The 27,362-nt window shown below is 44.4% G+C and overlaps 1 protein-coding gene across 6 annotated transcripts in view; it reads left to right on the top strand.

Moving 5' to 3' along the window:
• The window catches only part of CCDC150 (coiled-coil domain containing 150), a 389,117-nt gene that overhangs the window by 305,182 nt on the left and 56,573 nt on the right, over positions 1 to 27,362 (top strand). For 5 of the 6 annotated variants that reach the window (XM_063916595.1, XM_063916594.1, XM_063916599.1 and 2 more), the window contains 4 exons: positions 4,899 to 4,967; positions 5,104 to 5,247; positions 5,334 to 5,420; positions 23,644 to 23,730. In XM_063916595.1, coding sequence (XP_063772665.1) covers positions 4,899 to 4,967; positions 5,104 to 5,247; positions 5,334 to 5,420; positions 23,644 to 23,730 — 387 coding nt within the window. The remainder of the gene's footprint in view (positions 1 to 4,898; positions 4,968 to 5,103; positions 5,248 to 5,333; positions 5,421 to 23,643; positions 23,731 to 27,362) is intronic. The other variant, XM_063916598.1, reaches the window with a different exon arrangement.

Raw genomic sequence — 27,362 nt, forward strand, 5'->3', positions numbered from 1 at the left:
CGCTGCAGTCTACCTAAAGGAAGCTGCGAGGGATAATGTCCTTTTGGGATCAAAGGCCAATGCCATGGCAGTCTCAGCTAGGAGAGCATTGTGTATTCATCAATGGAATGCTGATGCTGACTCTAAGAAAAATATGGAGTCTCTACCGTATAAAGGTGGTGTCTTGTTTGGTGACGGCCTCGCTGATTTGGTATCTACGGCTACCGCGAGTAAGTCATCGTTTTTACCTTATGTTCCTGCACAACAAAAGAAAGCACACCACTATCAGATGCAGTCCTTTCGGCCCAATAAATACAGAAAAGGCAGAGGTTCTTCCTTCCTTCCTTGCTACTAGAGGAAGGGGAAAGGGCAAAAGATCACCGGCCGTGGCTGGTTCCCAGGAGCAGAAGTCCTCTCCGGCTTCTGCCAAATCTACCGCATGACGCTGGGTCTCCTCTGAGGGAGTCCGCACCGGTGGGGGCACGTCTCAAACTCTTCAGTCAGTTCTGGGCTCGTTCGGCCCTAGACCCATGGTTTTAGAAATAGTGTCCCAGGGGTACAAACTAGAGTTTCAAGATGTTCCCCCTCGCCGATTTTTCAAATCGGTCTTACCAGCTTCTCTTCCGGACAGGGAGGTGGTATGCGACGCAATACAAAAATTGTGTCAAAATCAAGTAATTATCAGGGTTCCCCCGTCGCAACAGGGAGAAGGCTTTTATTCGAGCCTGTTCGTGGTCCCGAAGCCAGACGGCTCAGTCAGACCAATCCTGAACCTCAAATCCCTCAATTTCTACCTGAGAAAATTCAAATTCAAGATGGAATCTCTCCGGGCAGTGATCTCCAGTCTGGAGGAGGGGTATTTTATGGTGTCGGTAGACATAAAGGATGCCTACTTACATGTTCCCATTTATCCTTCGCATCAGGCTTATCTGAGGTTTGCAGTTCAGGATTGTCATTTCAATTTCAGACGTTGCCGTTTGGTCTGTCCACGGCTCCGAGGGTTTTCACCAAAGTAATGGCAGAAATTATGGTTCTCCTGCGCAAGCAAGGAGTCACAATTATCCCGTACTTGGACGATCTCCTGATAAAGGCGAGATCCGGGTACAAATTACTGCAGAACATTACGCTCTCCCTGACAATTCTGCAACTACATGGTTGGCTCCTAAACTTGCCAAAATCACAGTTGGTTCCGACGACACGGCTGTCGTTTTTGGGAATGATTCTGGACACAAAATTACAGAGAGTTTTTTTTCCAGTGGAAAAGGCTCTGGAAATTCAGAACCTGGTCCAAACAAATTCTGAAACCAGCAAGAGTGTTTATCCATCAATGCACTCGGTTGCTGGGGAAGATGGTGGCGGCCTACGAGGCCATTCAGTTTGGCAGATTGCATGCCAGAGTGTTTCAGTGGGACCTGTTGGACAAGTGCTCCGGATCCCACCTGCACATGCACCAAAGAATAATCCTGTCTTCCAAGACCAGAATCTCACTCCTGTGGTGGCTGCACAGCTCTCACCTCCTAGAGGGGCGCAGGTTCGGGATCCAGGACTGGATCCTAGTAACCACGGATGCGAGTCTCCGAGGCTGGGGAGCAGTCACACAGGGGGAAAACTTCCAGGGAAGGATGGTCAAGCCAGGAAATTTGTCTACACATAAACGTTCTGGAGTTAAGGGCCATTTACACCGACCTTCTTCAAGCGGAACATCTTCTTCGCAATCTACCCGTCTTGGTCCAGTCGGACAATATAACAGCAGTAGCATACATAAACCCGCCAGGGCGGAACAAAGAGCAGAGCGGCAATGGCAGAGGCCACAAAAGTTCTCCGCTGGGCGGGAAGGCATACAAGCGCTCTGTCATCGATCTTCATTCCAGGAGTGGACAGCTGGGAAGCAGACTTCCTCAGCAGACACGATCTCCATCCAGGAGAGTGGGGTCTTCATCAAGAGGTCTTTGCAGAAGTGACAAGTCTTTGGGGAATTCCTCAAATAGACATGATGGCGTCTCGCCTCAACAAGAAACTTCAGAGATATTGTTCCAGGTCGAGGGACCCTCAAGCTATAGCAGTGGACGCCCTAGTGACACCGTGGGTGTTTCAGTCGGTGTATGTGTTCCCTCCGCTGCCACTCATTCCAAAAGTGTTAAAGATCATAAGAAGAACAAAGGTTCAAGTGATCCTCATTGTTCCAGACTGGCCAAGGAGGGCTAGGTATCCAGACCTTCAGGAATTACTCATAGGAGATCCCTAGCCTCTTCCTCTAAGAGAGGATCTGTTACAACAGGGGCCGTGCGTGTACCAAGACTTACCGCGGCTACGTTTGACGGCTTGGTTGAACGCCAGATCCTAGCCCGAAAGTGTATTCCCAGTGAAGTCATTCCCACACTTCTTCAGGCCAGGAAAGGAGTAACGTCTGGACATTACCACCGTTTTTGGAGAAAATGTGTGTCTTGGTGGGAATCCAAGAAGGCTCCTACGGAAGAATTCCAGTTAGGACGTTTTCTCCATTTTCTACAAGCTGGTGTGGATGCGAGCCTAAAGTTGGGCTCAATTAAAGTACAAATTTCAGCACTATCAGTTTTCTTTCAAAAACAATTGGCCTCCCTTCCAGAAGTTCAGACTTTCGTGAAAGGCGTGTTGCACATCCAACCTCCCTTTGTGGCCCCAGTGCACCATGGGATCTTAACGTGGTGTTGCAGTTCCTTCAATCTCATTGGTTTGATGCTTTACAGGAGGTGGAGTTGAAATTCGTCACTTGGAAAGTAGTCATGCTGTTGGCCTTGGCATCCGCAAGGCGGGTGTCTGAATTAGCGGCTTTGTCTCACAAGAGCCCTTATTTGATCTTCCATAAAGTTAGAGCGGAGTGGTTTCGTCGTTCCACATGAACCCAACCTATTGTGGTGCCAGTGGCTACTGACACCTTTGTGGAATCGAAGTTTCTCGATGTGGTCAGAGCTTTGAAAATTTATGTCACCAGAACGGCTCAGATTAGGAAAACGGAGGCTCTGTTTGTCCTGTATGCTTCCAACAAGAATGGGGCTCCTGCTTCAAAGCAAACTATTGCGCGCTGGATCTGTAATACGATTCAGCATGCTTATTCTACGTCTGGTTTGCCGATACCGAAATCGCTGAAGGCCCATTCTACCAGAAAGGTGGGCTCGTCCTGGGCGGCTGCCCGGGGGGTCTCGGCATTACAACTTTGCCGAGCAGCTACGTGGTCGGGTTCAAACAAGTTTTACAAGTTTGATACCCTGGCCGATGAGGACCTCTGGTTTGGTCAATTGGTGCTGCAGAGTCATCCGCACTCTCCCGCCCGTTCTAGAGCTTTGGTATAACCCCATGGTTCTTGATGTGACCCCAGCATCCTCTAGGACGTATGAGAAAATAGGATTTTAATACCTACCGGTAAATCCTTTTCTCTTAGTCCGTAGAGGATGCTGGGTGCCCGTCCCAGTGCGTACTGTATCTGCAGTTCTTAGTTATGATTTCACACATGATGTGTTACGTTTATAGTCAGCCTGTTGCTGACGTTGTTCATGCCGTTGACTTGCGTTATGTTGAATGCCACGTTGTACGGCGTGCTTGAGGTGTGAGCTGGTATGTATCTCACCTTAGTTTAACAATAAATCCTTTTCCTCGAAATGTCCGTCTCCCTGGGCACAGTTCCTAAAACTGGAGTCTGGAGGAGGGGCATAGAGGGAGGAGCCAGTTCACACCCTTTGAAAGTCTTAAAGTGCCCATGTCTCCTGCGGATCCCGTCTATACCCCATGGTTCTTGATGTGACCCCAGCATCCTCTACGGACTATGAGAAAAGGATTTACCGGTAGGTATTAAAATCCTATTTTTAGTTAGTGCCAGGAGCCAGGCGCATTTTTCTGAGCTACCTCACAGCCTTTTTAAATTTTATTTTATAGTTTATTTTTATAAAATTGAAATGGACATCGGGTTATACAGTGGTGGTCTAGAACAGGCTGTTAAGAAACCTATGACTGTTTTTACACAGCCTATCTCCTCTTGGTGGGCTGTGCCACATCTGTCAGTGGTGGATCCAGGGGGGGTATCAGGGCAATCACCTCTCGTAACACACACTCCCCTTCTCCAGATTAGCACTTTGGGTGGCCTCCCTCTCCACCCTGGTGCCTCCTCTCTTTCCTGGACCCAACCCAACCCAGCACACAGCAATGTTTTCTGGACTGGGGAAAGAGGCTGCTGCCGCTTATCCTCAGCAGTCTCCTCTCTCCCTGTATGATGTACCGCTGCATGGTGCTGCACACAGCACAAGAGCGTTTCTCTCCCTTGAGTACAGCTTTCCAGTGTCGTCTTCTCTTTGAGTATAATACATGCATTTAGTATTTCTATCTCGGTTAACAGCTGGATCTTATGGTCCTCATATATGTGCCTGCAAAATGTATATAAAGAGAATGCAGTTTTTCCTTGCATGATTTCACGTATGGGTGACCAATCTTGGGTTGTGAACTAATGTTTCCCATCTGTTTTCTATTACTGCTTAGTGTATTATCAAGATTCTGATATACTTTTCTTGCTATTACATTTGGCCCTTCACTGTACATTCTTTGTTTTCTTCTGATTTCATTAGTATTGTGCAGGTGTGAGGAGTTGCTTACCAGTAAGGGTACCTCCACTGACCCAGCTGCAGGTTGCCAAGAGTACAAGGTGCACCAACCTCTTGGATGCTGATGATGACATATGTCAAATATATAAATCAGTAAAGGTAGTTTCTGCCAAAGGTAGATGGAGCTTGGTCATTTGGATGTAAAGTTCCTAGGCTCCTATCATTGATTTGTATTCCCCAGCATATCCAGTGTCCCCCAGTAAGATGAATTGTCTTGTGTGACCGATCTCTCCCTCTGTAAATTATTTTTAGAGGTGAAACTGATTCAGTGATTTCAAATATGTTGTTTAGGCATTAGAGGTTGAGCTGGAACGCATGCAGAAAATGAAGGATGAATATGAAAAGAGCAATAATGAGCAGGTGAGACTGGCTCCAACAGTTTAGCATAAATTAAAATGTAATAATTAAGGTAGCTAGAGGGTAAAACGAACATAATTTACAGATGTGTAAGTGCGTAATAGAACATGCAGTGCTCATGTCTCCCTTTCTGCTGTAGTGTAAGCGTATTGAACGGTTTATGAGTGAAGTTAGCAGCTTGCGCAAAGAGATAGCGGCAGCAGCATCCCAGAGAGAGAACACCTTGCAGAACCAGTTGGAGAAGGAGATGAAGTTCAGGCAGGAGCTGGAGGAAAGATACATGGTAATAGATCAATCATATAATGTAATCCTAGGCAGATTTTTTTCCCCATAACTTTACATGTGTAAGATTTTCCATCTGTTTCTCAGGATCTGGAAAACAGAGTTAAGACGTTCCAGTATGAGAAGACAGTCACAGACAGGAAACTAAGAGAAGCTAGTGTGGAGTCTGAAGAAGTGAGAATTAATTAATGTACTAAATTGTGGCTTAGATTACAGTATATGAAGTACAGGTTGAGTATCCCTTATCCAAAATGCTTGGGACCAGAAGTATTTCGGATATCGGATTTTTACGTATTTTGGAATAATTGCATACAATAATGAGATTTCATAGTGATGGGACCCAAGTCTAAGCACAGAATGCATTTATGTTTCATATACAACTTATACACACAGCCTGAAGGTAATTTTAGATATTATTTTTAATAACTTTTCTCATACGTCCTAGAGGATGCTGGGGTCACCATTAGAACCATGGGGTATAGACGGGATCCGCAGGAGACATGGGCACTTTAAGAATTTCAAAGGGTGTGAACTGGCTCCTCCCTCTATGCCCCTCCTCCAGACTCCAGTTTTAGAATTGTGCCCAGTGAGACTGGACACACTACAGGGGAGCTCTACTGAGTTTCTATGAAAAAGACTTATGTTAGGTTTTTTATTTTCAGGGAGGCTGCTGGCAACAGTCTCCCTGCTTCGTGGGACTTAGGGGAGAGAAGTATGACCAACTTCTAGTGAGTTCAATGGCTCTGCTTCTGGCTGACAGGACACCATTAGCTCCTGAGGGTGCTGATCGCTGGGTACGCCGAGATGCTCACTCCCACAGCCTGCCGCCACCCCTTTACAGAGTCAGAAGACAGGTGAGTAGCAGAAGAAAAGAAGACTTCTTCAGTGACTGCATTCTGAGGTACCGCGCAGCGAGCGGAACACTGCACGCCATGCTCCCACACACACAGCACTGCGGGGGGGCGCACCCTGGGCAGCAAAAATCCTCAATTTCCACTGGCAAGAGGGGACATTAGTGCCAAGGCACTGTCCTAACCCCCGCCAGTATAATTATTTATTAAAATAAGCGGGACAGAAGCGCGCCTTTAAGGGGGCGGAGCTTCTTCCTCACAGCTCACTCTCAGCTCGGCGCCATTTCCTCTCCACAGGGCTGCAGAGACGCTGGTCCTTCCTCACACTGCTGGCAAGTATCAGGGTGCAAAACGGGGGGGGGCACAGTATAATTTGGTGCAATATATTTGATATTTAAAGCGCTACAGGTCTGGGGCATTTTTTAGTGTTTTCAGACCCGTTAATTTGGCGCTGGGTTGTGAGCTGCAAATCCCCTCTGTGTCTCTCTGACAGACTTTTCTGTAAGTCTGTCCCCTATATGCCCGAAATTGGTCTCTAGGTCGACAATGTTTAGGTCGACCACTATTGGTCGATATTACCTAGGTCGACAGGGTTTCTAGGTCGACATGTTCTAGGTCAAAAGGTCGACATGAGTTTTTCAATTTTTTTCTTTTTTTGAACTTTTTCATACTTAACGATCCACGCGGACTATGATTGGGAATAGTAACCTGTGCTGAGCGCAGCGAGGCACCTTGCCCGAAGCATGGCGAGCGGACACGGTTCACTAATTGGGGTTCCTGGTCACTGTACGGAGAAAACGACACCCAAAAAAAATTGAAAACTCATGTTGACCTTTTGACCTGTTGACCTAGCAACCCTGTCGACCTAGTTAATGTCGACCAAACATGGTCGACCTAGACACTGTCGACCCTATGAACCACCAAAACACTGTTGTGCAAAAGTTACTTTAAATGGTTTTCAGAAACCTAAGCATCTGTTTTGGCCGCATTTGTTAAAAAAGAACTTGTATATTAAAAAGAAATAACCTTCTCAATCATACATGTTAACAATTAAATATTGGTTACTGACAGATCGGAAGAGTATTGTCTATAGTTAGAAAAATTATGAGCATAAAAAACCATGCTCAAGTGTGCGTTTAGGTACAGTCTTCTGTTTTTGTCATTTACATTTATGTGTAATAAATAAAGAACTCTAGAATAGATCAGGTTGCTCCACATTTATATTAGTCTTTTATCAGAAAGAACCCCTTGCTAGTTGGTAAGTTTTGGTGTTAAACTAATATATGTGATAAAATATTCTTGCAGCTGATTAGCTGTTAATTAATGACAGGCACAGTACAAATTAGCTAGTGTTATATCTTCATACATTTCTAATAAATGACTTAATGCATATTCCGGAATCCTGTATTAATTGAACAGTAGGGATATTATCAACCCCTGATGCTGTGTACACACGCTGCTATATTTCTTTCAATTTTCACTATATAGTCAAAATCGTAAGAAAATATAGTGTATATTGCACCGTGTGTATAGTCCTTGTGATGCCGATGCGCGGTCCCGCGGGATTGGCATCGCAAGGAAAAATAGTATTAAAATATGGCATATGCTCTCTTCAGCATGTGTAGAGATACTAGATAAAGGATTGTAGTTTTTTTTATTCACGTTATTGGTTATTCTGCGAGCGGTATCTCTTAAACATAAGGGCTAAAATTCTCTTAAAATGGATACATATTGTAAATATTTGTTGTGTCTGAGTTATGTTACATTAGTAACTTGTGTCAAAGTCAGAAAAATATCACGATGCACACTGCCATATTTGCACCTCATATGTGTCCCTGCTGCGCATGCGTGCGCTCTCCCGTGCGTGCGCATACTCGCTGTTGCGGGCACCCGCAGGCGCACGGTATGCGCATTTACGGTAGAGATTGTATGCGTCTAGCGGGCGACTCTTTCGTTACATATTTTCACCATATAATGTATTTTGTAGATTATGGTCCCTTTGATAGAATCTGAAAGTTTGGTTAATGTAGAATGTTCATGGACGGAGAAATCCCTCTTTGTTTGATACGAAGGGTCAGACAGGATTAATACAGTGGTGTTTAGTATCCATCGGAAGAGTATTTAATTAGCAATATTCCGGTGTTGGTTTGAAACAGATTAATCGCTCGTGCGAATAGTTATGGACATAAGAAGTTTATGTCCATTTACTATTATTTGCACTTACTTATCCATGCGGCGGGAAACCTAGTTTCCCACCCACCTGAGCAGTTGGAAATTGTCACAGCCCACCTGCATGAATCAACCTATGACCTTTTGTTATAATGCGAGGAGGAATTCCTGTGTCCAATGAACAATGAGATTGTAGGGACCATTGAATTGTATTGTGTGTGGGGCATAAATAGACAAGCCGATCACATCCAGCTCTCACTCTTCAACGGTTCTCATTGCTGATAATCGGGAGCTGGATGTCCAGAGGCGCATGCGATCGTTCCCCTTTGTGCGTAAGTTATTCTCCGCAATCATATTGTCTTTCTTGTTATTGTGGGCCATATCTCTCTCTCTCTCTTCTCTTTCTCTCTCGTTTCTCTTATATAGTTATTGTACTGATATTGTATTTCACGTGTAGTTTTCTGGTTAGTTAGTCTATGTTATAATGTAGTGTATGACTTGTATTGTATTATTCTTTTTGCAAGTATAACATATTCATAAGGCGTTAGACCCTAAGCCCGGTAGTTGTGTGTTCATTATAGTGTTAAGTATTCTCAGAGCGTCGGTGACGCTCGAACAGCTTTTAAGTTAATAAGGTTACACTGTGTTGCATCTACACCCTATCTCTACACTAAGGTTTTACTGCATATTACATTGTTTATGGTTTAGATATAAAGGTTTAACATTGTGAGCGTCTGCGCCGCTGGTGATCTCCTCGTGGTCCCGAGCGTCCGCTACGCTATAGCGAACCATTACGTTAGTCAGCAGCCAATAGCGTGCCTGCCTGTGATCTCTTGGCCGTGAGCGAACGTGACGCTTGAGCGTCTCGACCACGGCTAAGCGATTGTTACGCAACGTGCGTACCCTTACGGTACTCCATACGTCAATAGCGTACAGTGTTCTTAGGCCTCTTAAAGGGTTTTAAATAAGATAAATATTTAGCTTTATCAATTGGCGGCTCGTCCGTCCTTCACATATCTCTGCTAGGTAATTTCAGCAGACATTATCCATCAGCAAAGGGCGGGAGAAGATCATATTCTTCACAGTGCTGACGGGATAAGCGTCTGCTTTGCTTAGTAAAGGGTGCTGAGGGAATCCGGAACCGGAGGTAAGAACAACACGCTAGTGTCTTTTAAAACTGTTTATTTCTGTCTTGCGTACGCACGCACATATCTGCATTTCTTTTTCATTCGTGTATTTTCATATATCACTCTCCTGTTTGCCATTTTATAATTGATAAAACGTGCTAAGAGAGATTTGTCGCTATTTCATAGTAAGTGTAAAAGTAATATATTAAGGGATAAAGTGTAAAGCACACACGCAGCTCTACCTAAAGGTACAAGGAGAGATTGGTGTGAGGTTCAGTAGAGGATCGAGGATCATCTACATTGATAAACGTGTACATTGTGTTACGGTGGACATTGGTTTTGTGTACACGTGTCTCTAACAAAGGGCTGAGACTCGCGTACGCAAAGGCCGACGCACGCAGCGTAAATTACGCAACGGAGCGTCTGGGTACGCCCACGTAACTCAAGTCACACGATAGTGTTGATTTTCAACAGGCGATAAATAGCGCAACAGGCGATAAATAGCGCAAATCTATTTTATTATCCGAAATTTAAATTAACAGATCCTTCTCCAAATTCACAACACATCTGGGTTAAAGAAAATTTCTGCGCAGAAATAGAAATAGAAACAAAAGTGTACATGTGGTGAGTGAGTGTTTGCAATTATATAAGTTTTACAATTTTGGGGATTGAACCACAGAAATCATCGAGTTCTCGTGAAAGTACATACGTGTAAGTGACATGCACGGTGGCTAGGGAGGCATCCCTTGTTAAACATATAAAGAGCATTAGAGTGTAGCAGACCAGGAGGTCATACTGTAATAGACCAGGAGGTCAGACCAGGAGGTCGCATAACAGACCAGGAGGTCCAGGTACAGCAGACAAGGAAGTCCGCTATAGAGTCAAGTAGCCCAACACCAAGAAGGGTTGGAGCGGAACCCATATAGGCCATAAAGCTCAGGCTGAAGGAATTCGCAGCTGCTGAATGTCGATTCCACTGGTCGCTCCGTACATAAGATTAGTTGCTTATGTACTGAACGATTGTACCGCACGTAATTGTGTGCATTAGTTAGTCTGACCAGTACCATTTGTGTACGAACCCGGTCATAAACACTATTTGTACATTCTGACGTGATTTGTGTAATTTTTTATTTTTAAAAGGGAAGTTCGCTGGTCACTCAGGAATTATCCAACAACCCCACAGTTACTGGAAAGGGTTAATGCTCTGCGGATCACACCCACATGTTCCAGTAAACAAAGGTTCATAGGGGCCCTAGGTCGAGTACGCCAGCGCTAAAGCAGTGTGTGGGCGTATTGGTCGGCGTGGGCGCGTAAGTGGGGTACTCGGTAAACCGCCACCGTCAGCCTATCGTGAACATTTTGGTTTTTTGTAAGGGTTCGCTGAAGACCCTGATATAAAAGTCAGAGGTAGAGCAAGCAACACCTGCAAATTATGGGGGCCAGTTGTTCAGGAAGGGGGCGATCAACCTCGGTTCGGGTTGATTTAGTGAACCGACCAATCGGGTCGGCAAGGTACGTAATGTGTGAAAAATACGGCTCACACACAGAAGTTTTATGTGATGAATGGGAAAGAATGACAATGCATGACGGGGAGAAATTCCCAAGAGTAGGCAGCTTTAGCCCAGAAGTGTTACAAAATCTAAGGAGAAGGATATGTCTCATTAAATCAACAAAGAGACGAATCCAACATTATGATTATTTGCAGCTATGGCAACAGGAGGGTGAAATACAGAGAGGATTGGCTCAGGCGGCGGGATCTAATCCTATCAGGAAACTGGTAGCCACGGCCCCGCCGCCACCATACATATCAGGAGAGAAATTGGTTGCGGAGAATGACGCATCAGGGGGTAACAAACAGGCACTTAGCAACTGTATAAATGTTAAGGATAATGTTAATAAGTTAACCAATGCAAGTATTAACCCTTGCAAGTTGTACCCTGTTTTGAACTTTCCCCAGGAGTGTGATCAAGAGGACGAATCGGCAACAATATCGGCGCTCTCTCTAGCAGCCACTATATCAGAAACAACAGTAGGCACGGCCCAACCCATAAGATTAGTAACAAAGCCCCCTAGCGGAGGGACAGGTGAGGTCGTATCAACGGGTAAGTACGGCACCATACACTATGCTGAAACCATTTCACCACAGACTGTAGAATCTACACAGAATGATGTTGTTAAACTTGCTCCCGTGAGGGTAATAGCAGTTCCAAATGGGAAAACAGACACTACAGGAGTCACTCCTATCAGGAACATTGCCATGTACAGCCCGTTTTCCCGAATGGAATTAAGAACCATAGTGTCTGAATTCCCTGATCCTAGAAAAGACTTAGTTGCTAGCCAGAAATACATCAGAGACCTAGGGAACACTTTAGAGCCCAATAACAAAGACTGGCAGGTATTGCTGAGGGCATGTTTACCCTCCAATGTCGACGCAGCTCAATTTTTAGCTGACTGTGGACTGGATCAGGATGTACCTCTTACAGATGTGTACAACAAAGACAATGTAAAAAGAATAAATTTACAGTTAAAGGAGTATTTCCCAGCTGTAGCCAAATGGAATAGAATTTTTTCCATTAAACAAAAAGAGTCAGAAACAGCTGCTGATTATTTTCACCGGGCATTATTAGAAATGGCAAAATACACTGGCATAGAGGACATTAGGACCAATGCAAATCATCAAGAAGTAGCAGTATCTGTGCTAATGGATGGTTTAAAAGAGGCATTAAAGACAAGGGTACAGACCACGCAACCATGTTGGCGAGGTCTGTCGGTGGCTACTTTGAGAGAGGCTGCTATTGATCACGACCGGAATATCACCAGACACAGGGAGTCACAAGGTGATAAGTTAATGGCCGTAAGTATACAGGCCCTGACCACAAAGCAGCCTTTGTATAGATCACCAAACCCTGTGGGTAAGTCAAATGTGGTAACATGTTATTTTTGTCATAAACAGGGACACATAGCACGAGACTGTAGAGCGAAAAATTCACAAAGATCATACCAACCCCCTAGACAACGACATGACACACGAGATTGGGATCAGGGTCCACAGAGACGGAGTTATGAGCCACATACAGGGGAAACAAAAAGATATCCCCCAAAAGGAGACTGGCAAACTTCTGGCAGTTCCCATTTAACCCCTTCACAAGTAGTTGCTGCCAGCGGGATTCAGGGAGGTCACCATACCCAATAGGGGTGTGGCCATACCTGTAATCTGCAGCCAGTAAAATTGATTGCAAATCTTGGAAGTGAACCCGAAATTGCAATAAATGTAGCTGGTAAATCATTAAACTTTCTTGTAGATACGGGGGCGGCCAAATCAGTGATAAATTCGACAGTGGGCATGAGAACCACTGGTAAGACAATTCCAGCCATAGGAGTAACAGGAGTAGTCCAGCACTACCCTGTTAGCAAACCAGCCGAGATTACAATAGGGCCTTTACATACCAAGCATTCCTTTTTGCTGGCTGCATCGGCACCGACTAATCTCCTGGGAAGAGACTTATTGTGTAAAATGGGGTGCGTCATTTATTGTACTCCTGAAGGTGTATTCTTGGACATACCTGAGAATCACGCTCAGGAAGTGCGAGACATGTTAGACTCCCCATCAAAATTAATGTCACATACCATTATGACAAATAGGACTCCATCCCAAGTAGAAGAAATGACATCCCAGATACCAGAGTCACTTTGGACTAAAGATGGACAGGACACTGGATTAATGGCAAACGTAGCTCCGGTAGTTGTACAAGTAAAAGATGGTAGGATAGCTCCAAAAATCCCACAATACCCTCTGAAGCCAGAGGTGGAGTTAGGAGTGTATCCCGTAATAGAGCGCTTGCTACAACAGGGCATTCTGGTAAGAACGTCCAGCACTGCCAATAGTCCCATCTTCCCTGTGAAAAAGAGTGGGGGGAGGGGTTACCGGCTAGTGCAGGATCTAAGGGGGATTAACAAAATAGTTGAGAGTCAGTTCCCCGTAGTGCCAAATCCAGCTGTCATCCTTATGCAAATCCCTCCCACTGCGAAATTTTTCACTGTTATTGACCTCTGCTCCGCTTTCTTTTCGGTACCTCTGCACCCTGACAGCCAATATTTGTTTGCATTTACATACAGAGGAGTCCAATACACATTACCACAAGGTTTCATAGACAGTCCAAGTATATTTTCCCAGGCTTTGCATGATTGTTTACAGTCTTTCCAACCAGAGAGTGGATCAGCATTAATACAGTACGTGGATGATCTACTACTGTGTTCTGATTCAGTGGAAGCATCCCTGAAGGATACGAAACAGCTCCTGTTTCATCTTTCAGACACAGGACACAAGGTTTCCAAAGACAAGTTACAATTATGCCAAACTAAAGTAAAATACTTGGGACACTGTCTAACACAAGGGCTGAGACACCTGACCGCTGATAGAATTCAAGCAATTAGAGACATGACTCTGCCACAAACCCAGCAACAGATCAGAACATTTTTAGGAATGTGTGGATATTGCCGTAACTGGATCCCAGGGTTTTCCATTCTAGCGTTACCTTTGCAGGAGATGGTCTCCTCAAACAAACCTGATCGGATTTCGCATACAGACGAGTCCGAGATGGCATTTGAGAGACTTAAACAGTGCCTAACGCAGGCACCAGCATTAGGTATGCCAGACTATGGGAAACCCTTTGAGCTGTACGGAACAGAAAGTGCTGGTTGCGCAGCAGGCGTCTTAACCCAAAATCACGGTGATGCCAGCAGGCCAGTAGCATACTACAGCGCTCAGCTAGATACGGTAGTGCGATCCCTCCCCACATGCTTGCGAAGCGTTGCTGCGATAGCATTGCTAGTAACGAAAAGCGAAGATGTAGTGCTAGGTCACAACCTCACAATTCATACACCACATGCAGTGTCAGCCTTGCTAAATTCTGCCCAAACCAGGCACGTCTCATCAGCGCGGTTTACAAGATGGGAATTGGCACTAATGGCCCCCGTAAACATCACCATAAGGAGATGCAGTGCATTAAATCCTGCAACATATCTCCCAGGTGTGCCTGGACAGGCACAAAGGGTGGAGGATGAGAGTGGTGGGGAAGGAGAATTTAATACAAAGGAGGACACACATGATTGTATGGAATATTTGACCCAAAATTTTACCGCAAGGCCTGACATCAGTGACAACCCACTGGAAGATGTAGATCTAACTTTCTACATGGACGGTAGTTGTCACAGACAGTCAGACTCGGGAGACTTGTGTACTGGATACGCAGTCGTAGATGACCAAGGCACCATAGAAGCAGAACCGCTAGGCCCACCTCACTCAGCCCAGGTTGCTGAACTGGTCGCCCTAACCAGAGCATGTGAATTGGCTAAGGGCAAATCAGCCAATATCTACACCGACTCTAGATACGCATTCGGGGTAGTCCATGATTTCGGAGCCCTATGGCGCCTCAGAAATTTCATGACGGCAGCTGGTACACCGGTAGCGCATGCAGCTCACATCAAAAGGCTTCTAACAGCGATACAGGAACCCGACAAAGTGGCTGTTATCAAGTGTAAAGCACACACATATAGCCAAGACCCAGTATCACTTGGTAACAGCCGAGCAGACGAAGCAGCTAAGTTAGCAGCTGGTACCCCCAGACAGACAGACACCACACAATTGATGGTATTTAATACCATCAACACACAGAAGCTGTGTGAGATGCAAAATTTGTGTTCCACACAGGAAAAGGCAGTCTGGAAGGCAAAGGGATATGGCCAGGAGTCCTCAGGACTCTTGACGGATGGACAAGGTAAACCAGTGGCCCCCAGAGCATATCTTCCATGTTTAGCTGAGGCAGCTCACGGGCTGACTCATCTGGGCAAGGAAGGAATGTGCAAGTTGGTAAGAGCATATTGGTGCGCCCCAGGATTTTCATCTCATGCAGGTAAGAGAGCAATGTCATGCCTTACATGCTTGAGAAAGAATATCGGAAAGGCAATACCAACAGAACCATCTCATATCCCACCTACAGGCGGTCCTTTTCAGGTAATACAGATTGACTTTATTCAATTACCCCCTTGTCGAAATTTGAAATATGTACTTGTTTGTATAGATGTTTTTTCAAATTGGGTCGAAGCATTTCCTGCGGCCACAAATACTGCTATGTTTACTGCTAAGAAAATTGTGCAGGAATTTGTATGTAGATATGGTATCCCTAGAATAATTGAAAGTGGTAGGGGTACCCATTTTACAGGGGATGTCTTCCAAGGAATGTGTAAGTTGATGGGAATTGATAGCAAGCTGCACACTCCATACCGTCCACAGGCGAGTGCGAAGGTGGAAAGAGTGAACAGCACTATTAAAAATAAACTGAGCAAAGTTATGGCAGAGACAGGATTGACATGGCCAGAAGCTTTACCCATTGTACTGTACAGCATCAGAACCACTCCCAGGTCCCCTCTTAATCTGTCTCCCTTTGAAATCTTGTTTGGTCGACAACCGCATGTTATGATTAACCCTCAGGATGATTTGAAGTGTAACAATGAAGTGACTGTAAAATACTTGATTAACATGAGTAAACAGTTAAGGAATCAAAATGATAATTTGAAGTTGGTGATTCCTGATTTACCAGATAGTAATTGTCATGACATTGAACCTGGGGATTATGTAATGATACAGAATTTTCTACGCTCAGGTTGCCTTATTGACAGATGGGAAGGACCATACCAAGTCTTATTGACTAGCACTACAGCATTGAAGGTTGCCGAGAGAGAGACTTGGGTTCATTCGTCCCGTTGTAAGAAGGTTGCTGATCCAGAGAGGTCCCGTGATAAGGAACAGACGGTAGAGGAAGTTGTATCACTGGAGTGTCTGTTCCAGGAGGACTGAGGCGGCACCTGAGCATTGAAAATCACAAGATCAAAAGCAGTTGTCGATTCCCTGTTCCCTTTTATTGTTTTTCTCCACTTCCCATCCCCTCTCCCTCAAATAATTTTTTCCCCCTTCTCATTCTTCTTCGTTTCCTCCTAAGATGGACTTGCCTCAAGAGACTGTGATCCGGATTTTCCTGTTGACCATGATGTTGACCAGAGCAGTCTGTTCCGGCGAGAATACCATGGAGGTCGAGAGAGGTTCTGGAATGGGTTCTGATGACAGAGATGGAGGCGTAGTTTCCCAAGAACAACATAATCACCAAGCAAAGGCGAGTATCAGAAAACGATCCGATAGCATTGACCATAGAAGGAATTGTGAAGGATTGTTAGCTGAAGAAAACTGTATCTGTAGGCTCTGTGACAATGTGGTTGAGGATGGGTGCATCAAGAAATGCCAATCCAGTTTTAATATCCACATGGACCGGCATCCCTTGAGTGACTATCACTCCTTAGTGGGTACTGTGTTAAATCAAACAGATTGTTGGGTATGCTCCCAAGTACCTCAAGGCCATAGTAAATCAGGACTAGTACCATTTCCTTTAACGATAGGTGAGGTACTTGAGCTAAGTGGTGGGAGGCCGGTGGACAGGAGGTTTAATATCTCCAGTCCTCCTAGTTTGAAGCTCCACCAATATCATGTGGATAGATCCCTAATATGTTTTAACATTTCCAATCCCCGAAAGCCGGGAAATTGGAAAGTGTCATGGAGTAACCAAACCATGACCTTTTCATATAGAGCAGATAGAATGCCGACAGATACAGAGCTTATACGCCACATAGCCAGTAGAGGAAAATCTTTCCGATATAGGTATACCCTAGGAAGTAGGATTACGAGAGTTGGAGAGGTATCACCAGGATACTGTGCACATATCGTACAAGCTGATACGTGTACTAGACAGATGGGAGAATTAGGGTTAGGAGATTTCACATGGAAAATGTGTAATATGGTTATGTCCTACTCCGTCCCATATGTTCTCCCCGATGATGCATATTTCATATGCGGGAGGAAGGCGTATAAGTGGCTTGCCCCAAACTCTGAAGGATTGTGTTATATTGGAAAAGTACTGCCTGAAGTAATGACTGTATCACATGCCAAAATGAAAGATATACACCGTGTTGCCCAAGCTCCTTATACTCATACCCACTACGAGCACGTAGTTAAACGGCACCTGATAGAAAGAACAGAGCATCCGGCCTCTGACATGATCCATGAATCCACCGGGATTCAGTTTCTAATTGCGTTAGACATCACTCGCACCGCCAGAGGAGTGTTGAATTATAAATACATATCTGCGCTCGCAAATTTGTTAGACAATATCACAGAAATGTATGATGACACGTTTAGGTATACTGGAAGAGAACTTCAAGCTTATAAAACAGAACTGGTTCAGCATAGAATGGTTCTCAATTATCTCACGGCAGTAACAGGTGGATATTGTGTCACACTGGCAACACAGTACGACGTGAAATGCTGCACATATATAACGAATAGTACCGAGGACCCGGTCGAGGTCATAGACCAAAAGATGGACGATATTCTCCAATTGAAGTGGGAATTTCGCAGGAGACACAATCTCACCCTTGCTGCTGTGAGTAATGAGCTGACTAGTTGGGTGTCATGGTTGAACCCGCAAAATTGGTTCTCTGGTTTAGGAGAATGGGCTCAGGGAGTCATAATGGATGTAGGGAAGTTTCTCCTATGTATCTTAGGTGTTATCATAACGATTGGCTTGATATTTAGATGCGGTCAGGCTTTAACGAAGTGTAAACGAAGTACCAGGGTGATGAGTCTAAGGAGTGAGGAAATTGTAATTCCAATGGATTTGATTTATGACCCAACTGTAGAAACAATGATGTGATGAAAATGCGATTTCTACGGTCCGTTTCTTTCACCTGTTTTTCTGGTTTTTCCAAGGTAAAAAGACCTACTTTTGACGAGGAATTTGATGATCCTGTATACAGACAACTGATGGATTAAAGAAGAAGTTTTGACAACCTTACACACAGAGATTTGATGAACTATGCCATAGACCCCCAGTTTCCCTAGAAATTTTAAAATCACGCTAGCCCAACACTTTTGTAAGCCTATGGACATTGACAAAGCTTTTTGCTTGCACCTTTTGGGCAAAAGCACAAAGAAGACAGCATTCAACAGACACCGAACAAGACTTCAACCGACAAATGTTCATTAACCTGACATAGAATACCACTGCATTTACCGTAATTATGTCTTTTCTTCATCTCTACAACCTTCAGGTAATTACACACATAGTCGATAGGGAATACAGGCACAGATATCAGCAATCACATATTCCCCCATTCATGTATCATCAACTAAAATGTGCTCCCCATTTTGTTACAACCACAGCCGAAAAGAGCTCGGTAAAGTTTGACAGCCCATCCACAGACCCGTACCACGGGATAAGAAGGAATTCAAATGTATACTTCGCAATACCTCGAAGCTTGATTTAAAACACGTACGGCACGATGATACATGACCCCCAAACACGGATTCATACACACATGCTTCTGCTATCTCACTAGGACATACCCTTTTCCTACCTTCTCCTCTCCTCCCCTACCCAACCATGGAAATGTATTTACACTTGACATATATTTTTCTCTTTTTGAAATGTTTTAGGAAGTGGCAGTTATTGTTGACTGCCAAAGGGTGGACTGTCAAAGTCAGAAAAATATCACGATGCACACTGCCATATTTGCACCTCATATGTGTCCCTGCTGCGCATGCGTGCGCTCTCCCGTGCGTGCGCATACTCGCTGTTGCGGGCACCCGCAGGCGCACGCTATGCGCATTTACGGTAGAGATTGTATGCGTCTAGCGGGCGACTCTTTCGTTACATATTTTCACCATATAATGTATTTTGTAGATTATGGTCCCTTTGATAGAATCTGAAAGTTTGGTTAATGTAGAATGTTCATGGACGGAGAAATCCCTCTTTGTTTGATACGAAGGGTCAGACAGGAGTAATACAGTGGTGTTTAGTATCCATCGGAAGAGTATTTAATTAGCAATATTCCGGTGTTGGTTTGAAACAGATTAATCGCTCGTGCGAATAGTTATGGACATAAGAAGTTTATGTCCATTTACTATTATTTGCACTTACTTATCCATGCGGCGGGAAACCTAGTTTCCCACCCACCTGAGCAGTTGGAAATTGTCACAGCCCACCTGTATGAATCAACCTATGACCTTTTGTTATAATGCGAGGAGGAATTCCTGTGTCCAATGAACAATGAGATTGTAGGGACCATTGAATTGTATTGTGTGTGGGGCATAAATAGACAAGCCGATCACATCCAGCTCTCACTCTTCAACGGTTCTCATTGCTGATAATGGGGAGCTGGATGTCCAGAGGCGCATGCGATCGTTCCCCTTTGTGCGTAAGTTATTCTCCGCAATCATATTGTCTTTCTTGTTATTGTGGGCCATATCTCTCTCTCTCTCTCTCTTCTCTTTCTCTCTCGTTTCTCTTATATAGTTATTGTACTGATATTGTATTTCACGTGTAGTTTTCTGGTTAGTTAGTCTATGTTATAATGTAGTGTATGACTTGTATTGTATTATTCTTTTTGCAAGTATAACATATTCATAAGGCGTTAGACCCTAAGCCCGGTAGTTGTGTGTTCATTATAGTGTTAAGTATTCTCAGAGCGTCGGTGACGCTCGAACAGCTTTTAAGTTAATAAGGTTACACTGTGTTGCATCTACACCCTATCTCTACACTAAGGTTTTACTGCATATTACATTGTTTATGGTTTAGATATAAAGGTTTAACATTGTGAGCGTCTGCGCCGCTGGTGATCTCCTCGTGGTCCCGAGCGTCCGCTACGCTATAGCGAACCATTACGTTAGTCAGCAGCCAATAGCGTGCCTGCCTGTGATCTCTTGGCCGTGAGCGAACGTGACGCTTGAGCGTCTCGACCACGGCTAAGCGATTGTTACGCAACGTGCGTACCCTTACGGTACTCCATACGTCAATAGCGTACAGTGTTCTTAGGCCTCTTAAAGGGTTTTAAATAAGATAAATATTTAGCTTTATCACTTGTTACACATAATGATACAGTGTATGGTTATTACATGTATTACGTAACAGCATAGGGTAAGTGATCTGCTGACAACCAGTTAATGACTGGCTGTTTATGTTGTGTGTTACCAAGAGTAAATACAGTATCTGCAATCATAAATTTCTAGTGTTTAGCGGAGATCCAATTTTTATGATGGTCAATATAATTTTATTTCTGATCTAAAATACTAATTCCATACAGAGGAATATGCTGGATATAGTTTATATATTAAATGTAACATGATTCGGACACAACAAATCTTTATACTTTGTATCCATTTTAAGAGTATCCTTAACCCTGAGGTTTAAGAAATGCTTCACAGAAAAACCACTGATTGTTCTGCACATGCTGAAGAAAGAATATGTCATATCATACAGGTTGAGTATCCCATATCCAAATATTCCGAAATACGGAATATTCCGAAATACGGACTTTTTTGAGTGAGACTGAGATAGTGAAACCTTTGGTTTCTGTTGGCTCAATGTACACAAACTTTGTTTAATACACAAAGTTATTAAAAATATTGTATTAAATGACCTTCAGGCTGTGTGTATAAGGTGTATATGAAACATAAATGAATTGTGTGAATGTCCACACACTTTGTTTAATGTACAAAGTTATAAAAAATATTGGCTAAAATTACCTTCAGGCTGTGTGTATAAGGTGTATATGAAACATAAATGAATTGTGTGAATGTCCACACACTTTGTTTAATGCACAAAGTTATAAAAAATATTGTCTAAAATTACCTTCAGGCTGTGTGCATAAGGTGTATATGAAACATAAATGAATTGTGTGAATGTAGACACAACTTTGTTTAATGCACAAAGTTATAAAAAATATTGGCTAAAATTACCTTCAGGCTGTGTGTATAAGGTGTATATGAAACATAAATGCATTCTGTGCTTAGATTTAGGTCCCATCACCATGATATCTCATTATGGTATGCAATTATTCCAAAATACGGAAAAATCCCATATCCAAAATACCTCTGGTCCCGAGCATTTTGGATAAGGGAGACTCAACCTGTAATAGGAAATACATACGGGTGTCACTACAATGACAGCGGAATCCCGGTAGCGAGTCGGCCCGCTACGCTCGCTATGCTATTGGCCCAGTGGCGAGCTTTGCTCACAACAGGTAATATTCTCACTCAGGCGGTTGCGTGGATCCACACCCCGAGTGGAATATGGGGCTGCGGTCAGCATTTTCCCACCTGTCGGGATTCCAGCGTCTGTATCATGGAAGCCGGGATCCCGACAGGCAGTATATTAACCGCATCCCCTTAAAACTGTATAACAAGTATACTTGAACACTTGATTATACTAGGTCAGTGGTTCTCAAACTCGGTCCTCAGGACCCCACACAGTGCATGTTTTGCAGGTAACCCAGGAAATGCACAGGTGTATTAATTGCTCACTGACACATTTTAAAAGGTCCACAGATGGAGCTAATTATTTCACTTGTGATTCTGCGAGGAGACCTGCAAAACATGCACTGTGTGGGGTCCTGAGGACCGAGTTTGAGAACCTTTGTACTAGCTAATAACTCGTTGAGAAGAAATTTAATCTTCTGACTAATGGCCCAAGTGAACAAATCAATCTAAGGGGTTAATAATATCCCTATTGTTCAATTAATATAGGACTCCAGAATGTATATTTAGTCCGCTACAGCACAGGTTCTCAAACTTGGTCCTCAGGACCCTACACAGTGCATGTTTTGCAGCTCTCCTCACAGAATTGCAAGTGAAATAAAGATGGCACCTAAACACAGTTGAACATTATCATTAATTTTCATGTCATTTTTCTAACTATAGACATTATTCTTACTATATGTAATTTTTAATTGATATTTTACTGTTTACCTGAATGTTTTGAGCATCTGAAGATTTCTTTTTAATATACTTTACAAATAAAAGTTATATATTAACCATTTGCCCAAAGCAGTTGCTTCTCTTTCCAAATGCAATTAGCTCTTTTTTGGTCTGTGGCAGCATTCCTTATCAAGTAATCTATAACTGTAATACAAATGGTTGGTATTGAAGGGGTTAGCACGGAGCTTGTATCATATCAGTAACAATGTCTCTGTGCTATAGGCACTCTGACTCTCCTGCTGTATATTATATGATCTTGTGCAAATATCCTCTCCAGGGAGGGAGCTTTATGAAGCAGTGTTTTGGCATGTTATAAAGCTTTCACCAAGTTGCATTACAAGAGGTAATGTCATTCTTCTGCTTTTCTACTTTCTCAGACTACATCATAGCCCACAGTCCTTACCTGTTGTGGTACAACAATACACTGGTATAATCTGAATGAGTTTCTGCTGTTGTCAGTAGAGACATTATCTTGACATAAGTTTATAGCTGTAGAAAGACACATATTGGAGCTGGTCCAGAGTTGTACATAAGACAGACACTACTGCACTCACATTGCATGTATGTCATTAAATGAGGGTCTTCACCTCTATTTTGAGTCTTATGCATCTATGCGACACCACCGCTTCTATCTGTTTTTTTAGCTGTCATTATTATCAGCACTCACCAGAACCAGACCTATCCTTGGTGCAAGAGATCCAGCAGAAAACAAGTGTAACTCCATGTACGAACAACTCTGCATAGCCCGCAGTTCTGCCTACATGCTTTCGGCATGCCCTCACTAGTTTATTCTACTCATGATCGCCCTGTCGCCCATTTAGCCACAAGTGAAGATGTGTTGAGTTGTTTAAGACTCTTCCGTGGAGATGTGCACTCGGCTACAGAATGTGCACATTGTTAAATACCACAAAATGCAAAATGGACTTGTGTACAACTCTACACCATCCCTTTGTGTATGCTACAAAAGTTAATAACCTACTCCTGTTCTTTATGTTAGGAAACACAATGAATCCTAGCAATGGCGTCTCGGCATGCTGCTACCGGAAAGTCCAAGCAATATAGATTGTAAGCTTGTGAGCAGGGCCTTCCACCTCTATGTCTGTCTGTTTTTACCCAGTTTTGTTCTATTACTGTTGTTCTAATGGTAAAGCGCAACGAAATATGCTGCGCTATATAAGAAACTGTTAATAATAAATAAATATTGCTTGCTCTTACGTTGCCAAATTAATAATTAGCATCCAGATACGCAATGATAGTTTTAAACCCTGAATTTTAAAATGGAAAGATCAAATAAAGATAATGCAACTGCTTAGATTTTACATATACCATGCTGGGCCACAGGGACTGTATAATACATGCACAAGAGGTTTTTACTGTTCATTGACTTGCAGATAAGTCTTACCCTTCAGGAAGCTCAGAGCTGGTGTCATTCTGCTGAGCCGCAGTTGGAGCTGTTGAAGAATAGAAGAGGCAAGGAGGTGAGAAACCTGCGTCTTCTCTAGTATAGTGTACGATGACTTACATCTCTCTGTGTATGCCAGACAGTGTTGTGTTACCACCAGTGGCTGACAGAAAGAGGAGAGGCTCATTCTGCAGGAACATTATAGCCTTCTCCTTTTCATTGGCTGGATTATACTACTGACCCTTAAGGCATATGTACTTCATTCAGTGTTGTATTTTATTGCCACTTTAGCTGAGAACGTGTTCTCAGATACTGTGCAAAATATGCAGTTGCTGCAGCGCCCTCTGCAGGTCAGTCAGTTATCAAATTTCTAAGTAGCCCTGTGTTCACGCAGCTTGGCTGTAGGAAGAAAGACCCCGGAGCCACTGTTATTGCGCATGGGATCGCAGACACAGCTGAGACATGCTTTAAACCGGTCATGACACACTTGGTTTTTGCCTCCATTGCCCATTACTTCCCGTAAATGGTCCTGACTGTCAATCACTTTGCAAATTATTAATATTACTACTATTGTTATTTTTTATTTATGTAGCACCACAAGGGTTCTGTAGCACATAAACGAGTGAGCAAAACAAGAAAACTGACAGTACAAAACAATGCAGGACAAGGACATGGTTTCTAAACATTTCTGCATCAGTGATCATAGCACTCACATATGCAGCAGGGCAACCGCAACCAAGGGTCAGGTGCCGTTGTAGGCAGTATGGAGTAGATGATAGTGAAAGTAAGTGACGGACAAGCACATGAGTGAAGAGGGCCCTGCTCATAAGAGCAAGGAACAGTGCGTTAGGATAAGATATGGATGGCATTGACGAAAAAGTTGATCTTAAGAGTCCTTTTTAAGAGAGGTGGAGTCTGATATGGAGAGGTAGAGATTTCCAGAGATAGGGAGCAGCAAAGACAAAAACTTGGGCAGGAGTGGAAGGAAGTAATCAGTAGTCAGGAGAGGCAGCATGCATATGTGGAATGAAGTGGGTGGGTGGCAGTGTGAAGGGAGATTAGAAAATAGGTGAGAGTTTGTGAGTGCAAGAAGCTTAAATGGGGGTCTGAAGGGGAAGGAGAGCCAGTATAGTGCTTGTGTGTGTGGTGTGGGGTGGGGGGGTTTGGCGGTAGTAAGTTTGGAAAAGGAGATGAGCCGGGCAGCAGCATTGAAGACAGATTGGAGTGGAGAGTGTTGGAAGTTTGGGAGGCCAGATAGTAGGAGGTCACAGTAGTCCAATCAGGGTGAGAAAGGGTCTGATCCATTGGCGTATCTATAATGGGTGCAAGGTGCGCATTGCCCACGGGCACCTAGAGGTCCACACTGCACCCCCTGCACCCATATAAATTTACTTGTCCCTCTGACGTCCTGTGGTGGCCGGCACTACAGACAGAAAACACTGGGAAAATGGTGCTGCAACCATTTTCACGATGATTTGCGCTTGCGCAGTAGAGATGTCATGGGAAGAAAATGCAGGCGCTATGTTTCCAGAGACTTGCGCATGCGCAGTAAACTCTGGCATAGATCCCGCGTCTCTTGCTCTGCCAGAGACCGCCCTTGGTCCTATTAGTTAGTATTTCTGAGATGGAACCGGCAGGACTGCGAATGGTACTGAATGTGTGGTTTGAAGGAGAGGGAAGAATCAAGGATAACTCCAAGACAGCCGATTTGTGGCTAGAGGAGATGGTAGTGCTCTCAATAGATGATGAAACAGCGGGAGTTCAGGCTATGCAGGAGGGTGAGATGATCAGCTCAGTCTTAGACATGTTAAGTTTAAGAAAACAGTGGGACATCAAGGAAAAATCCTCTCTGCGACTGGCATTGCAAGACCATTGCGGCACATGCGCAGTGCGACTCCGTGTGCACAGTCAGTCCGCTCAACTGTGAAGACATTGCTTTACGAACTCTGAATCCGGCCATATTTACCCCCATTTAAATATAAGCATACCAATTGCAGACTACCTATTAACTTGTTAAGGTATTGGCCTTCTGGTACATTACATTATCAGGGATCAGGGTGTTGATCATAAGTGTTTTCAGCATCTGGATTTTTTTTTTCTTAGATTTGTTTTTGGGACTGTACATCTGCCCACACAACCGCACAAGGGCAGATGCTACCCGCCAAATATGATCTTTGTTTAATGTAGCCAACCAACTGGGCGATCGGACTATACAAATCTGTTGCAAATGTAGGCGCTGGACAGGGCCACGGACCACATTAGATGCTGCTCTGTTAGAGCCGCGATCATCAACCAATTACATTTCTCGAACGTCCTAGTGGATGCTGGGGACTCCGTAAGGACCATGGGAATAGATGGGCTCCACAGGAGACATGGGCACTTTAAGAAAATTTAGATTCTGGTGTGCTCTGGCTCCTCCCTCTATGTCCCTCCTCCAGACCTCAGTTTGAATCTGTGCCCGGACGAGCTGGGTGCTGTTCAGTGAGCTCTCCTGAGCTTGCTATAAGAGAGCATTTTGTTAGGTTTTTTATTTTCAGGGAGATCTGCTGGCAACAGACTCCCTGCATCGTGGGACTGAGGGGAGAGAAGCAGCCCTACTCTCTACAGATAGGTCCTGCTTCTTAGGCTACTGGACACCATTAGCTCCAGAGGGATCGTACACAGGATCTCACCCTCGTCGTCCGATCCCAGAGCCGCGCCGCCGTCCCCCTCGCAGAGCCGGAAGACAGAAGCCGGGTGAGCATAAGAAGCAAGAAGACTTCGAAATCGGCAGCAGAAGACTCCAGTCTTCACTGAGGTAGCGCACAGCACTGCAGCTGTGTGCCATTGCTCCCACACACACACCTCACATACTCCGGTCACTGTAAGGGTGCAGGGGGGGGGGGCGCCCTGGGCAGCAATTGGGACCTCTTTGGCAAAAGTTTAGCATATATACAGTTGGGCACTGTATATATGTATGAGCCCCCGCCAAGAAAATGTATATTTCTCTGACGTCCTAGTGGATGCTGGGAACTCCGTAAGGACCAGGGGGAATAGACGGGCTCCGCAGGAGACTGGGCACTCTAAAAAAAAGATTAGGTACTATCTGGTGTGCACTGGCTCCTCCCTCTATGCCCCTCCTCCAGACCTCAGTTAGAATCTGTGCCCGGCCAGAGCTGGGTGCTCCTAGTGGGCTCTCCTGAGCTTACTAGAAAAGAAAGTATTTTAGGTTTTTTATTTTCAGTGAGTTTCTGCTGGCAACAGACTCACTGCTATGTGGGACTAAGGGGAGAGAAGCAAACCTAACTGCTTGCAGCTAGCTTGTGCTTCTTAGGCTACTGGACACCATTAGCTCCAGAGGGTTCGAACACAGGCACCTGTCCTCGATCGTCCGTTCCCGGACCCGCGCCGCCGTCCCCCTCGCAGAGCCAGAAGAACAGAAGCTGGAAGACGTCGAAATCGGCGGCTGAAGACTCCTGTCTTCATTGAGGTAGCGCACAGCACCGCAGCTGTGCGCCATTGCTCCCAGCACACTTACACACTTCGGTCACTGTAGGGTGCAGGGCGCTGGGGGGGAGCGCCCTGGGCTGCAATTGAGATACCTTTGGCACAAAATCATACATACATACAGTCTAGCACTGTATATATGTAAAAACCCTCGCCATTATTATACACTGAAAGCGGGACAGAAGCCCGCCATTGAGGGTGCGGGGCCTTCTTCCTCAGCAC

The sequence above is a fragment of the Pseudophryne corroboree genome, chromosome 4, assembly GCF_028390025.1.
Source record: "Pseudophryne corroboree isolate aPseCor3 chromosome 4, aPseCor3.hap2, whole genome shotgun sequence".
Classification (NCBI taxonomy): Eukaryota; Metazoa; Chordata; class Amphibia; order Anura; family Myobatrachidae; genus Pseudophryne; species Pseudophryne corroboree.